Source organism: Aquila chrysaetos, chromosome 3 (genome assembly GCF_900496995.4).
Source record: "Aquila chrysaetos chrysaetos chromosome 3, bAquChr1.4, whole genome shotgun sequence".
NCBI lineage: Eukaryota > Metazoa > Chordata > Aves > Accipitriformes > Accipitridae > Aquila > Aquila chrysaetos.
This window is the reverse complement of record NC_044006.1, coordinates 69306854-69321570: the sequence shown is the minus strand read 5'-3', so window position 1 is coordinate 69321570 and position 14717 is coordinate 69306854. Positions and strand designations below refer to the sequence as shown.

The following is a 14717-nucleotide window of genomic DNA, read 5'->3' as shown; positions in this document are numbered from 1 at the left end:
ATCTATTGACACTATAGCAAAAGCATACAACCCAAACCTTTTGGGGGGAAAGGAAGTAAGAAATTAAAGGATACACATAGTAAATTGATGACTGTCCCAATACTACCCCTTTCCCCCATAAGCTTCCTCTGTTGTTCCATTCACTAGGCCAGCCCTCACTAATTAGCTCTTAGATGCTCCACTCCCTCCACCTACCAAGTTTCCCAGACTTTCCAAAGCCACCTGCAACAACAACATGGGAGCTGTGGGATTTCTGACACTATGAGTCTCCATCTAATCATCTACTTTTGGATCAGAAAGAAACTTTCCTGCTAGACTGGAGTGATAGGAAGATAAATAGATATTTTCCAACTTCTTTTTAGCTTGGCAGAGGATTAAGATATGTAATGCAAAAGTATAAAGAAATAGTTGGAATTTGTGATTGTGTTTCTGGCAGAAAGAAACAACAAAGTTCCCAAAAGCAAATGACACGTAGAAGCACACAGGTCACTACTGAAGTTCTAAAATAAAGAGAAACCTGAAGGTTTTTTTGTATCAAGGTCTATTACTAACCCCCTGCAAGGGCGAATAAGATCAAGAAGAAAGCACACTTCTAGGAATTGGCCAAAGCACCAGACTGCTGGAAGTTCCTTTTAATAAGCTGGGATATCCTTCAAAAAGCTACACCAAAAAAGTAAAAAAAAAAAAAAAAAAAAAAAAAAATTAAATTATTTAAAAAAAAAGAAAGAAAATGGCCAGGGATAAGAGACAAACTTACTGGTGCTCCTTCCTCCCCTCCGTTGTAAATAAAGTTGTTGACTGCCTTACAAATCCTAACTACAGATGCATTAGCTCCTTCCTTGCATTGTCCATTTAGAATAAGTAATTCTTAATATAGAGCAATCCTTCATGTGGAGTATTTCTAGTAATACTAAATAAGTAATATAGACTAAAGGTCTAAATATCACATTGCTGGTTATCAGTATTAGCAAAAAAACCCCCATTGTTTTTAGAGAGGGAATCAGAAGTGGTGTTTGCCTAGTAAAGCTTCATTTAATAAAAGGAAGCCTATTAGAAAATTGTTTCATGCCTTTTTATGATTAAGATATTTATATTAAAACTTGCCACTATCAATATAAAATTATCTGGCAATTTTCCTCTCTGTGAATTAAAAGGTCATTTCTATTAAATCTGTAAAGTCTTTTTTTATTTTTATATAAAGCAACAAAAGCCCACAAAGAGACTTAAAATACTTACAATGTATTTGCTTGTCCTGAAAGGTCACTATTTGATGTCAGTGAAGACTCAAATGAAAACACAGACTAATGTGAAAGTATTCAAATATTAATAAAATATTCCGCATGCATAAAACAGCCATTTTTATAAAATAAGTCACCATGCTCAAATAAAAACAGCAGCAGATTAATGTTTCTTACCATTTAATAAAAGAAAACCAAATACTGAGATGGAGAGGTGTTCACATTGCCTTCTTGAAGCCTCTAACTCAGACATGCCAAATTCTTAGAGACATCTGCATTTTTCCATTGACTAAAAGAGGGGGCTTCTAGATCCCCTGAATCACAGCCATTGTGGGGATTCCTGCATGTGTGATACTCACTTCCTTCCCAAAGGATGGCAAACTTTTCTAGTTTAAATGAAATAGTTATATGAATTTTATTATAAACTGACAATAAAAAAAAACAAAGAAATACATCTCAGGGTTTTTAGATATACAGCTATCATCTACCACAAACAGAAGGGTCTATAGAGGGCATCAAGAATGTTCCATCCAAACAAAATTTGAAAAGTACTCACTTCTGACTAAAAAAAAAAAAAAAAAAAAAAGTGTTGTAGGGGAAAAAAAAAAAAAGTATTTTAGAACCCAGTGCTTCAGTTTACATCAATGATAAATGAAGAGATTCAAGCTTAGTATTGGTAGCTATACCATCTGTACACTTTACAAGTAGTACAAGTATTTAGCATGTCTATTTTTACTCATGCAGAACTCCGTAAGTTATCCTAAAAACAAATAAAAATGGTAACATAAACCACTCAATTTATTCACTAAGAGAGCAGCAGAGAAAAATATTCACATCTTATTCCATTTGCAGGCTTCCAGCTACATATTAAAGCTTTTAGCAAAGAACTATGGAAATTCCACAAAACATAAGCATGCTAAATACAGCAGAAATGTATAATTTCAGAACGTAGGAGTGGGGAAAGCACAAAAGTTCAGCAATGCATTTTGCTCCTGGCTCAGATGAGGTGGAATAACTAATGCTCCAGTGCTAGCTTCTAAAACGAATTAGTTTTACAGATGACTACCTACTCATAATGCATCAGTCATCTAATACAGTTTCTCACAGTATGCTAGAGAAGTAATGGTCAGAAAACCACAGTTTGAAATAACACTATGCCTGTTTGAGATTTTCTTTGCACAGTATTTTTACCCCAATATTACTAACAACCCTTGTTTCATCTTGTTACTCTACTAATTCCCATAGCTCAAAGACATGAAAACATTGCGAGAACACAGACTAACCTGACACATTTTGCTTTTCTATCTATGTTAAAGAATTGGTCAAAAAAAGTAATTATAATCTCAATCCCATAAACTACTGCAGAAAAGCTCAATCATTGCTCAGCTAATGAAGTCGCAGTGAGGCAGGTAGTGCAGAAAAGCTATGCCAAATAAACTATACCATTAGCTTATCTCCTGTTAACCTATTTTTTTGTAACTTACACTGAGGCCTCTTTAAAAGTACATCCTAATTTATGGAAGCAACCAACTGACATTTAACTACTTCAATGAAACGGAGCACAGATCACATCTCATCACATCTTGATCCAATGTGTGCAACAACCAACATCCACTTAGTTACCCCTCAGCTGTCCCCAGATACAAAACTGTTACATATATTCAACAAACCATAGATCTCCTTATGGTAAAATAAAAAGGAAAGATTTTGCATATAATGTCCCCAAGTGACTTAAGACATCTTACAAAACCTTACAAAATGTTTTATAGATCTACAAAAACAAATTCACATTAAGCCATTATTCCTCAATAGTCACAAGTTTCTCTCTCCTAGCCACTGATTCTTCAATTTCTTTTTATCTTGCTCTCATTGAAACGTGACGTGGCCCTAAGTTGAAGAATGCATGCATGGTATTTACCTGTCCCGCACAGCCTTTGATCCTAAATGTCTAAATACAGACAGCAAAAAAAAAAAGCACACTGAAATCTAGGCTTTGTAATACAAAAATTAATACAAGCAACATTTCTAACCTCTTCTTGACCTACCTGTAGTAATTTTCATGTTCTCACTAACTTAACTTTGTCTTACAGTCATTGTGAAAGGACAGAAAAACAGACATCCCTGCAATACTTTTACAAAGGTATTTTCATCTCATACTAATCTACAGTCTAGTTACATATTCAAGTCACAGGTCCTCAAAAGCAGGCCATACACTCACATAACTCTTTTCAGACTAATTTGCTGAAATATACCTGTAAAATAATAACATTTTTTTCCCCTCTGCAGAACTGCAAATAAAGGACCTGGTAGTGTAAAGCTATAATTTTAACATGTTTTCAGAGTTTAGTGTAGACACTTGTCAATGTGACATGCTAACAAGTATGCTAAATGTTGTCATCTTCCATTTCCTGCCATTTTATAAGCTCTTCTCAAATTAATATTAGATGTGCCTGTCCTCTACATTACAAATTACAAGCACACTATACATTCAGCTGTGTACACACCATTTCTGAGACTTCAGTGGAAGCATGTGAAGAGTCACAATATGCACCATTCTTAATGCAAGATTTACCGTTAAATATAGTCCTTAACTATCCACCCTACATCTTACAGATTATGTTATGGGTTTGTATAACTGTCAGTTAAGTATGCTTTTATTTTAACAGGGAGGTGGAAAAACCCTGGTCAAGCTGCTTGCCAAATCAGAATCCCAGAATAATCAGGATCTGCTTCTAAACAACAACAACAAAAGTCTAATAAATTTTAAGTAGTGTCATTTTAAATTACTCCAGTTTAAAGAACTAGACTTCATATCTGAACTTAAGATGTTAGCTTATGTCAAAAATACAAAACCAAACAGCTGCCTTTGATGTGACTGATTAAACAACTTTTGTCTCTGGTATTACTAATGGAATGAGTAAATGGGTTGTAATATAATGTAGAATAATTCAGTTACATACTAGTAAACATTTCATGGAGATCAGAGCACTAAAGTCTCAGTTCATGCTGAATGATTTTATAGACAAATAAATATGAGCTTAAATGCCAAATAAACATACACTGTTAAGAGGGGACCTCAAGACTATTTGGTGAGCCATTACACACAGTGGCCCGTGGGTATTACAGTCAGAGGTACATGCAAGCATAAAACACGAAGTCAAATGCTGTTTCCAAACAAGGTTCAAGGCTCTTGCACTCTCTAAATCACTTTCCCAGAAAAATAAAGACAAATTTAGAAAACTGACTGGTTTTAATTAGAGATAATCTCATATTGAAAAGGATTTCCAAGCCGCTTCCCCCAGTATTTTTTATTATAGGAACAATTGCTTCGCACAGAATACTGCTTGAGATTAGCAAAAAAGTTTCTAGAAGTAAATACTTCAAAACTAACTTTGAACATACTTCCTAGATTAGCTTCATCACATACTGAAAATATATTTTTCAGTAGCTCTACTTCAAAATAGTGCTCTACACCGATAGTTGTACCACAGTTTTAATGGTACCCACAGCAAAACTGGGGAGTACTAGTTTCTGTATTTTTCCATGTAGAAAAACTGAATTTCCATACCCACCAAGAAAGGAAAAAGCAGCAGGTTTACTTTCCACTTATGTTTATTACTACATTTAGTTACCTAGAGTTCACAAATAAAACACACTGCAAGATAACACATTAGAAACCTAAGCTTAGTTCAGTTTTATTATACAGTAACACGACTAGGAAAAGTTATTGCTGTTGATAAATATAGAGTGTATCAAATCAAATATTGAGGAGATGGAAGACACACTGTAGCTGCTCAGCAAGTTAACAATAGCTTAACTTTACAGCAAAAAAAAAGCAGTTTCAAAAAATGCTAGTAAACTGCATTTTTGCAAAGCTTCAACGTTTCACTCCCTCCCCAAATAAGTAATTTTATTTACAAAACACATTTTAAAAAGCCATGCTCCAATGAAAGAGGGGAAGGGAAGAAATCTGCCCTTAACAGCAGAAACCACTGTATTTCACTATTTGGAAGGGAACCTACACACCACATTTTACTTGCATGGGCTAAGCTGCAGCTGCTAACACAAGCAGGACTTTGCAGTCCCACCAGCCAAATGAAATCTTTATACAGTAGCAAGCACTATGCAATAAACTGTTCTGAACACTGGCCCATCTCACCTGCCTTAAGTGTATGAATAAACTGCTACATTTTTAAGTGGTGTTTTTATTAAAAAAAACTCAATGAGAATTTGGGAAGAGATATCAAGGGAAGGCAAGCAGATGGAGAGACTAGCTGACACATAACAATAGCTGGTGAAATATTACTCTTATTTTCTGTAATAAACACCAAGATCAAAACATTATGCAAGTTAAATTTCCTTGAAAGGTTCCCAGCAGGAGTTTTCCTTTTTGTTTGTGCAGTACGCGATTTCCTCTCACCCACAAAAAACATACCAAGAATGTGCATGTGCCACTAACACTAAGCAGCACTTCCTTAATCACTCATTTCCAACAATTTATGGATGATCAGTGGCAAAAACGAGCAAAAATAATGAAAGCGTGCAATGAAAGCTCATTGAGACAAACCGGCTTGGACTTCCTACTCATTTCTGTGTCTCTTTAAGATGGGGGTCTGATACAAATTAGCCACTGGGAAAAAAGTCATCTGGTCATAAAATACAGTACAGGGTCACTTTTATGTAAGTTTGCCAAAAGGGACATAAACCAGGACAATTTCAAACTGTGACACAGGATAGAAGTATATTAAAAAAATCTTTGTTCCTCCTCCATTGTGCTGTCATGTTGCTCAGCTTTATAGACATTCTGAGCACCAGCTCTGGCCTCTTCGCTTCCACCTGGTCTACCTAATTAATTAAGCAAGGAAGTTACCTCAAATTTTTGTACTATTTGTTTTTATTATCATGCACTTCTTTTGATGTTCCAGGAGTTAACCTCTTAATCCACAGACTCTGTGTGTTGTGTTCCGAACATTTTGGGATGTCTGGATAATTTGGATAATTGGTCAGGATGTTGCTGTCGCTCATGTTAAACTTTATGCCATGACTTCAAGTTCAAAGATCAGTATTAAGGCAAAATACTTCATAAAGCCTTTTTAAAACTCTACTCGTGATTATGCAATACCTAGTTATTCCAGTTTCTCACAGCGGTAAATTGCACTATTTGTATTTTCTTACAAGGAAATTACTCCTAAACATCTCTATCTTTGTCAACTTCAAACAAATACAAATTTCAGTTGAAGTTACATCAAGAGAAAGCATATTTTAAAGGTCAAGAAAAGGTATAGCAATTATCTCCTCAAAAATGCTTGCCTCCTTGATACAGCAGCACACATGTAATTTTCTGTGCAGTCTGTTATCACACATGGAAACATCAGCACTGTGAACTACAGATGCACAACTGCAAATACCACAATTTTCCTTTTTTGGAGAGAATGACAAAGAATTAGGTTAATTCTGACATTAAGAAACACAGTTGACACCTTTGTTTCATAACTATAGTACAGAATTTGGGAAGGCCAGTGACAAAGAACTGAAAGAGTATCTAAACAAGAAATATAACTTCATGCACAGACTCTATAAAGGAAGACAAGAAGAATACAGAAAGATATGAAAAAGTTTAATACCTATGCAGAAGATTAAGGTTACTTCAGGTACTCCAACAGCTCAGTTAATAGCACCGGCTAAGGTATAATACATCACAATGACCTCCAACTACGTCAATAGTCTTGAAAAACCTAATTCACACATGTGCATGAAAATACATATGTGTGCATAAATGCACTCACAGCATGTACACATATATACACAAAGATACACATATATTATACACCTCCAATATTGCTTTCATAATTATTTTCCTGATAACAGAAGTCTGCAACTGCCATTAAATGGAAATAAACTATAGCAAGGAAGAGCACTTAAGCTCTTTAAAAGGGCATGGCCAACCCCCTTAGGCCCAAAATGCCCTTTCTGAATTAACATAGTGGCTTTAATTAAAAACTAGGCAGAGAATCAGTTTGATTTTCAGTACAACACTGCATCCGTCCATGGTGAGTGCCTAATTTCCGTATCTCTCTCCTCTGCATAATATGCAAGTCCTTGGTTGTTTTAAACTGTTGCCCTGGGGAATCGAAAAGAGTCTATAAGAGGGGCCATGTGCCATTTAGAAAGTATACTAGCAACCAAGAAAAAAAAGCAATAGTAAATTGGAAGATGGTTAATCAAATCCATTCTGATTCATGAAACTTTAACAGTTAAGGGGGCAATACTTCCTTACAAGAACACAGAAAGAAAAGCTATACAAAGCTTGTAACAGTAACCTATGAACTATCTGAAATATCATAGCTTGCAAAAAGTTCACACTACCGTGAATACATAAAATCAACTTTTATAGCATAATCTATGATAAACACTCAAACAGATGGCTAAAAACTTCGGGGGTTAGGCCCATATGTGATAATGACTAACATTACTGTCGCAATTTAAGCTGAACAAAGAAATCCATTAAAAAATGAAAAAAATCCATTCAATTTCAGAACTGAACCTCTTTTAATCATTCATTTTCAGAACTTCTATTAAAATCCAGCAAGTAATTCTTACATGAACACCTTCAAACAGACATCTTGACTGTGCACATCTAAATCTCAAGTGACCTGTTTATTCATTATAATGAAGGTAATTCTATGACAAATTCAAGTTGACCTGCAGGAAAGCTTCCAGTGGAAACAGTCTTTTTATCCAAATTTTGAGCTGAGCTGGGGATCTAGAAACAACTACTTTCCCTACTCCTCGTATCCAACTCCCAGCTGAAAGATTAAAGATTACATATCCTGTGCCAAACCTCCTTATTGAATGCCTTCACATTTACAGTAGATCACTCTTCTCTTAAATGCTGCAAGTTTTGCCAGATGTACAAAATGTTCATTTAAATCGAAATCACTAAAATCTGATTTTGCCAGTTAACAGTAACAGCATTTGAATGATGTTTTAGCTCTGGCCCATTAGTCTGATGTGATGAATGACAAAATATGACCTTTTTTTTAAAAAAAAAAAAACTTGCACAAGTATAATCAAAACCAAAATTTGTTAAAGTACCAGAATTCAACAAAGTAATCAAGGTCTCAAAATCTTCTCTGAGAAGAGGCAAGATAAGCAATATGCAAAAATCTAGGGAAAGTAAAAGAGATGGGAAGTACCCTTTACAGATTCTAGAACTGAAAAGCTTACATGTAATCCTGAGTTCAATTAACTATAATTTTTCCCAGATTTTAATCACTCTATTATGTGATACAATTCTTTAAAAAAGTATATACAGTACCTATTGCAAGGAAAACTATGTATCTGCCTGAGAATTTGAACAGAACAGCATACTCAATTTTAACTTTCAACTTAGTCGAGAACTGACATTTGCCACTTACTTTCTAAGAAAAGTGATCAAAGACAAGGTATGTTCATATTAAAATGGACTACAATTCCCACATATTCACCAATAGCTTCAGGGCTCGCTCAAAGCTGGTAAAACAATTCAGTATGTCTGCATCCGTTTTGGATACTTTTAAATAGAGCAGCCGGGTAGAACAGACATTGGACAAAGGCCTTGAGGACCTGTACTAGAATCATACTTGGCTTTTGGGATGTACCAAAAACATTCAGAAGGAGTCAAAGTAACAAAAAAAATCCCAAAACTGGGTTTCCCCCCCCAATAGGTGGGTTTTGATATTAAAATCTGATCTCATTTACCCCATGAAGAAGCAAAACTACTCTAAAGCACCAACAATTGTCTTCTTCCTTACATCTGCATACAGATTATGGTTCTATCTTATCTGGAGTTACAAATGCTTCCGAGTGTAAACATGTATGGTGATCCTATTTATCTTGAATGGGATTTATTGATAGCCAGTATCATAAGTTTCAAAGTTACACTATAACTATTAAAGTTTTATGTAAAATGCAAGTTTTACACAGCTGGGATACATAATGCATCTGTTAGAGCCAACAGAAATCTACAAGTCAAGGGGACACACCAGCAGTACCATACATGGTATGCTGATGGAAAGAATTCTTGGTTTTGGTTGGACTGCAGGAGATGCAAACCCCACTAAAATCAGTTATATCTTTTCTTCTAAAAATGAAATAAGTTACATTAGCTGTGGCTAGATATTTAGAGCCAAAAGGAAAAAGGAGTAGCCTCCACCTGAAACCTGGAAGGACAAAAGGGGTTGCTAAAAGTTTTCTTAGCCTTCTGGATACCTGAAGTGAAGGAAGAAGAAAGGAGAGTGTTTTCCAGCCAAGTTGGATATGTAGAGTTACACATAATAGCCCATCACCAAACTCCTTTGAAGTTGAACTCATTAGCTTGGTCACTCAAACTAGTAACTTGGATACATCTACAGTTCAGTCAATACAAACTAACACTGCAGTAGCATCAAGGAGCACAGAACAAGCTATACCAAACAAGTATTTACACACCATCTTGATTGGGTCCTGCAGGTCCTTTCTGACACAGCTATATTGCTCAAGTTGATGTAATCTCCCAGTAGCTTCAGCTTTTGAATAAAATCTTCAGATTAGTCTCTCAATTAAAATTTCCCTTCAAGCTGTACTTTTAAGTATTTCTTTTTTTTTTTTGCTGTCCTGTTTTCTCTCCTAAGCATCTACATGAACCCTAAAATCCCAAATTGAATGCAGTACTTCAGTTGAGTTTTCCCCAATTCCACCAAGAATAAAAATGGCAACTTCATTGCCTCTATGCCAATTCCTGTTGATGCAACCAGGAATTACATTTTCCCTTCCCACCACAATCATCCCCTCGTTGATTTACATTACATGCGATCCACCAATGATTCACAGTCTTTTGCATCCATCTTTAATGCGTTTCATCTTCCTGATTTCAGACCACTTTTCAAGATCCTTTGCTTTCTAATAATTGTCATCCAAAGGGCACAGAATTCCCTCAAGTGTAGTATCATTAAAAACAAAAGTGTAACCATTCGGATGACAAAGATTAATGAAAACGTGCTACAGTTGGTCCCCAGACAGTCATTCCAGTTTCATTTATTTGATATTTATGATTTGAAATTCATTTCGCTGTGCCTCCCATTAAAGTAATTTTTCATTATATTTCTTTAGTTCACATATTAATATAATCGTTATCATCTTATCGTTCAGAAATTGCTTTGCCAAATTCCATGCTTCACTGAAATACTCAGCCCTCTCAACTTGAGCATATTCCACTAAGTTGAATATTTTTAGTTATTCTCCACCCATTTAAGACACTTTTCTTAACTTATTATCATTAATACTGACCACACTTGAACCTTTTTTGGGATGTCTGTAATCTTTAAAATTCACAAATCAAGCTTGTTTTCTCTGGGTCATCCGTTACTTAATCAACCTTCCCATTAGTAAGCAGCCTGTACTTCTTTCCCTTGTTACTTCATTTCTAGTGTATTAATTGAACCTTCTCTCCTTTTAGCAACCCAACAAAATCATTTTCCAAAAATAAAATATGGATTAAAACATTGTTATTAAAAAAAAAAAAAGACAACTTAAGTAATTCTCTTCATTTCAGTATACATGGCTTTTCAAGGACTTGGTTTTTTCCCCTCCTTAAGCTTACTCACAGCCACACACCGTATAGCTTCACCTGCTTGTGCAAGAGTGTGAATCTGTATATACACGTTCACATAAGCATACACATGCCAGCACCAAATCCTCCCAAATTTCTAATTTCAGTTTCATCAGAAACAAGGGCTGAAAACGGAATATATGCTGTCAAGACTCTCTATTTAACGGTATTTTCCTACCTTTTTTAAGCCAGCAAATCCTTCCGATTCCAGGAAGAAAAAGGCAAAGGGCATCAACACAAACAAACATAAATTCGAAAAAAGAGAAGCAAGATTCCATAAACCTGCAACAAACAAGAAAAAAGTTTCCATTATGAGTTTCTCAGCATTAAAAGTCAAAGACACTACATTTTCCTCCCTTACATATAACAATAATACGCATACAAGTGCTAACAGAAGCCAGGTTTTTACGGATATAGTTATTTACAGGCTGAAAAATACCCATTTCTCTGCAGAATCATCTTCAAACAAAAACTGGATAACAACTTAGCAGCAAACGTCTGAAGTCTTGGGAGACAGACTGCAAACTCAGATGGACTACTTCCACAATATCCCACTGAAGGCTCTTCAGAAAACCACTTTAAAAGTTTTCAGGACAAGAGTATTTTACCCTGTGAATCTCACAAAATTAAGTTCTGTGTACTCACTTCCTCCCATATTTTTTCCTCAAGAGAAACTTAGACAAATCATGGATTTTAACATAAACAATACACAATTGCCATCATCACCTCCAAATTAGAAGGTGGTATCATGGTAACAGCAACAGCAGCCTTCCATGATGAGATGACTGGCTCAGTGGACAAGAGGAGAGCACTGGATATTGTTTATCTCAACTTTAGTAAGGCTTTCAACATCATCTCCCATAAATCTCCTCATAGTCTAATTAAGTAAGTAGACTCTGAGGTGGACTGAAAATTGGCTAAGCTTCTGGGCTCAAAAGGTTGTGACCAGCACTACAAAGTCAGGCTGGAAGCCAGTCACCAGTGGTAGAGCCCTAGAGTCCTGCAGGTCAATATTGGTTTTAACATCTTCATTAATGATGTGGACGATGGGAGAGAGCGCAACCTCAACAAGTTTGCTGAAGGTACAAGGTGGGGAGGAACAGTGGCTTACCACTCAGATGAACCTCAACAAGGCTGGACAAACGTGCAGAGCACACACTGGGGACCAATCATCCCAAAAGCAGCTTTGTAGAAAAGGCCTTAGAGGTTCTGTTGCACACCAAGCTGAACATGAGCCCGCAACGTGCCCTTGCAGCAAAGGCAGCCAACAGCATCCCGGGCTGCATTAGAAGTGTTGCCAGCAGGTCAAGGGAGATGATCCTTCCTCTCTCCTCAGCACTGGCAGCACACATTTGGAGCACCGCATCCAGTTGTGGGCTCCTCCATACAAGACGGACACGGCCATACTGGAGCAAGTCCAGCAAAGGACTGCAAAGATGATTAAAGGATTGGAGCATCCGTCATACAAAGAGAGGCTATGAAAGCTGGAATCGTTTAGCCTTGAGAAGAGAGGACTTGGGGAAATTTTATCATTGTATACAAATATTTGATGAGGGAGGGGGAAAGGAAAACAGTCGGACTCTTCACAGTGGTATCCAGTGAATGGAGAAGAGGCAATGAGCCTCTGGGCTGAAAAACTGGAAAACCTATTTGAACATAAGGGGGAGGAAAAAAAAAAAAAAAAAACACAACACACACAACACTTTTTCCACTGTGAGTGTAATAAAACACTGCCACAGGTTGCCCACAGAGGTTTTGTAATCTCCATCCTTCAACATATTCAAAACACGAGCGGGCACTGCCTTGAGCAGCCTGCTTTGAGCAGGGGGTCAGACTAGACTATTCACAGAGGTCCCTTCCAACCTCAACCATTCTGTGATCTAGGTGAAAAATCAACAACTGACTAAAACTAGAACATCTGTAAGACACATGTGACATCTGCAGGAAGGGAAAAGGTTTAGAAAACAACCTGAAGTGATAACTGATCTCCATTAAGGGTATCTGTTCTAGTAAGATTTTCTAAGCTGAACACTTTCTTAACAGCCAGTTTCTGGTGCCTAAACACGAAACCATCATCATCCTATCAAAAGTTGTGCAGGATGCAGTGGTTCTTTATGAAAGCAGAAGCTTACCTACAATTTAGTAGCTAACAGGTTTAACAAGTGTCACATGTTCTGCATCCTGAAAACACAGCTTTTATTTCATGGTTGGGAAAAACAAGCTTAGTTCCCTACCTTTCCCAAAATTCCAAAATTCTGCAGGACTATATTATATCACCTGAAATCCAAAAAAGAACATTCCCCATGATAAGAAAATTTGAACTAACAGCTCTTTCTATTTTTTTCTTCTCATGTACAGGCTTGTTCGTTTTCTTCTTTGAAATTGTCCATTTTGAAAGAATAGGGAAGGAAAGAGACATTTACTGGATGTCTGGGAAATTCACTATTGAGAGAAATTCCTGTATTTAGTTCCAAATGTAAAAGAGTTAGCAGTTATCTTCACCTACACTGCTTTTAAAAAAATGTTTTCACCATATATACTTCCTTTTTCCTTAAATGAAATTATTTAAATTTCAAGGAAAAATAAAAACAAAGGAGGAGGGAGGCAGGGAGCCAAGAAATCTACTTCTCCAGCAATGGATAGCACCAGGACACCAGGAACCAAACTTAGCCAAATAAGCTACAGAAAACAAAACAAGAAAATTCCAAGAGATGCGTGAAATATAATACTCAATTGCTAAAGAAAACAAACTGCCTAAAGGTGGCTAAACTCCAGTTAACAAAGAGGGGGATTTTTCCTTTTGAATTTGCTTAGCCAGGAAGCTCCTGTTACCATCCAAGAAACATTCACACATAGCAACATCAGCAAGAATGTCATTAACAGCCCTTACTAGGGGTACATTAACTCAAGCACTCTGCGTACTTCCCCACACACACACTTTTTTTCAGAAAATTAAGACACCAGTGTTAGAGTAGAAATACTATTAGATGGGGCTGGGGGTCTTATTTCAGCAGTTTTCTGTAACTGAAGACAGTGCATTCAGTTACCTATGGAAAGCTGAATACCTGGTTGTTCTAATTTCAGCAGTTTTATTACATGTATGTCTACAATGTAAAACAGTGCTTCGGAGCTGCATCATATGTACACAGCATTTTGAGGGAGGGGAGAGTGGTGCACATCTGGGGTGATTTTTAAGAAGTTAAAAATCCAGAAATTTACACATTAGCAGCTGATAGGAACCACATTTACAGAAAATTAAACTACAGAGCTATGATATGCATGTAAAGTTATGAGAGGTAAGGACACTGCTGTACTGCTGCTGACATACATATATACTTTCCTCAAAGTAAGTAACACACACGGCCCTCTTCTTCCCCTACCGTATTTCTTATCCGAATTTGATAGTTCAGGAATCAATTTAAAATAGACCCAAAAAATAATTATTTTCTATTACGTTGACTGCACCATAAAATTGCCTGAGAGACACTTGCAGATATCAACATATATAAAAACTTTAAGCAGTCTATTGGAATATTTTAATTTTTTTTTTTTTGCATTCGTAGTGACCTAAGAATGTCCCCCATTAAAAGGCTAATGAAACATAAAAATTAAAAATCTCTCAGTCAGAGAGACTGGCAGACAGATTAGACCCTTCACAATTTTTTTGTCTTGCTTATTCATGGCATTTTCATTAACTTTTACCCCCACCTGGTGGTTGTATCCAACAACAGCACAAATGAACATCCAGCTGTCAGAATTACTTCTGGGTTTAGTTCAACGTGCATTAGATAAGAGTTTATACTGGATCCAGGTAGGGGCTTTCTGCCTAGTTTCAAAAATTACAGGCATAT

General features: G+C 36.4%; 1 protein-coding gene across 1 annotated transcript in view; it reads right to left on the bottom strand.

The window, feature by feature from the left end:
* Positions 1-14717, bottom strand: part of LMBR1 (limb development membrane protein 1) — a 79397-nt gene that overhangs the window by 40468 nt on the left and 24212 nt on the right. The window contains exon 5 of the mRNA XM_030008512.2: positions 11045-11148. Within this exon, the coding sequence (XP_029864372.1) occupies positions 11045-11148 (104 nt within the window). The remainder of the gene's footprint in view (positions 1-11044; positions 11149-14717) is intronic.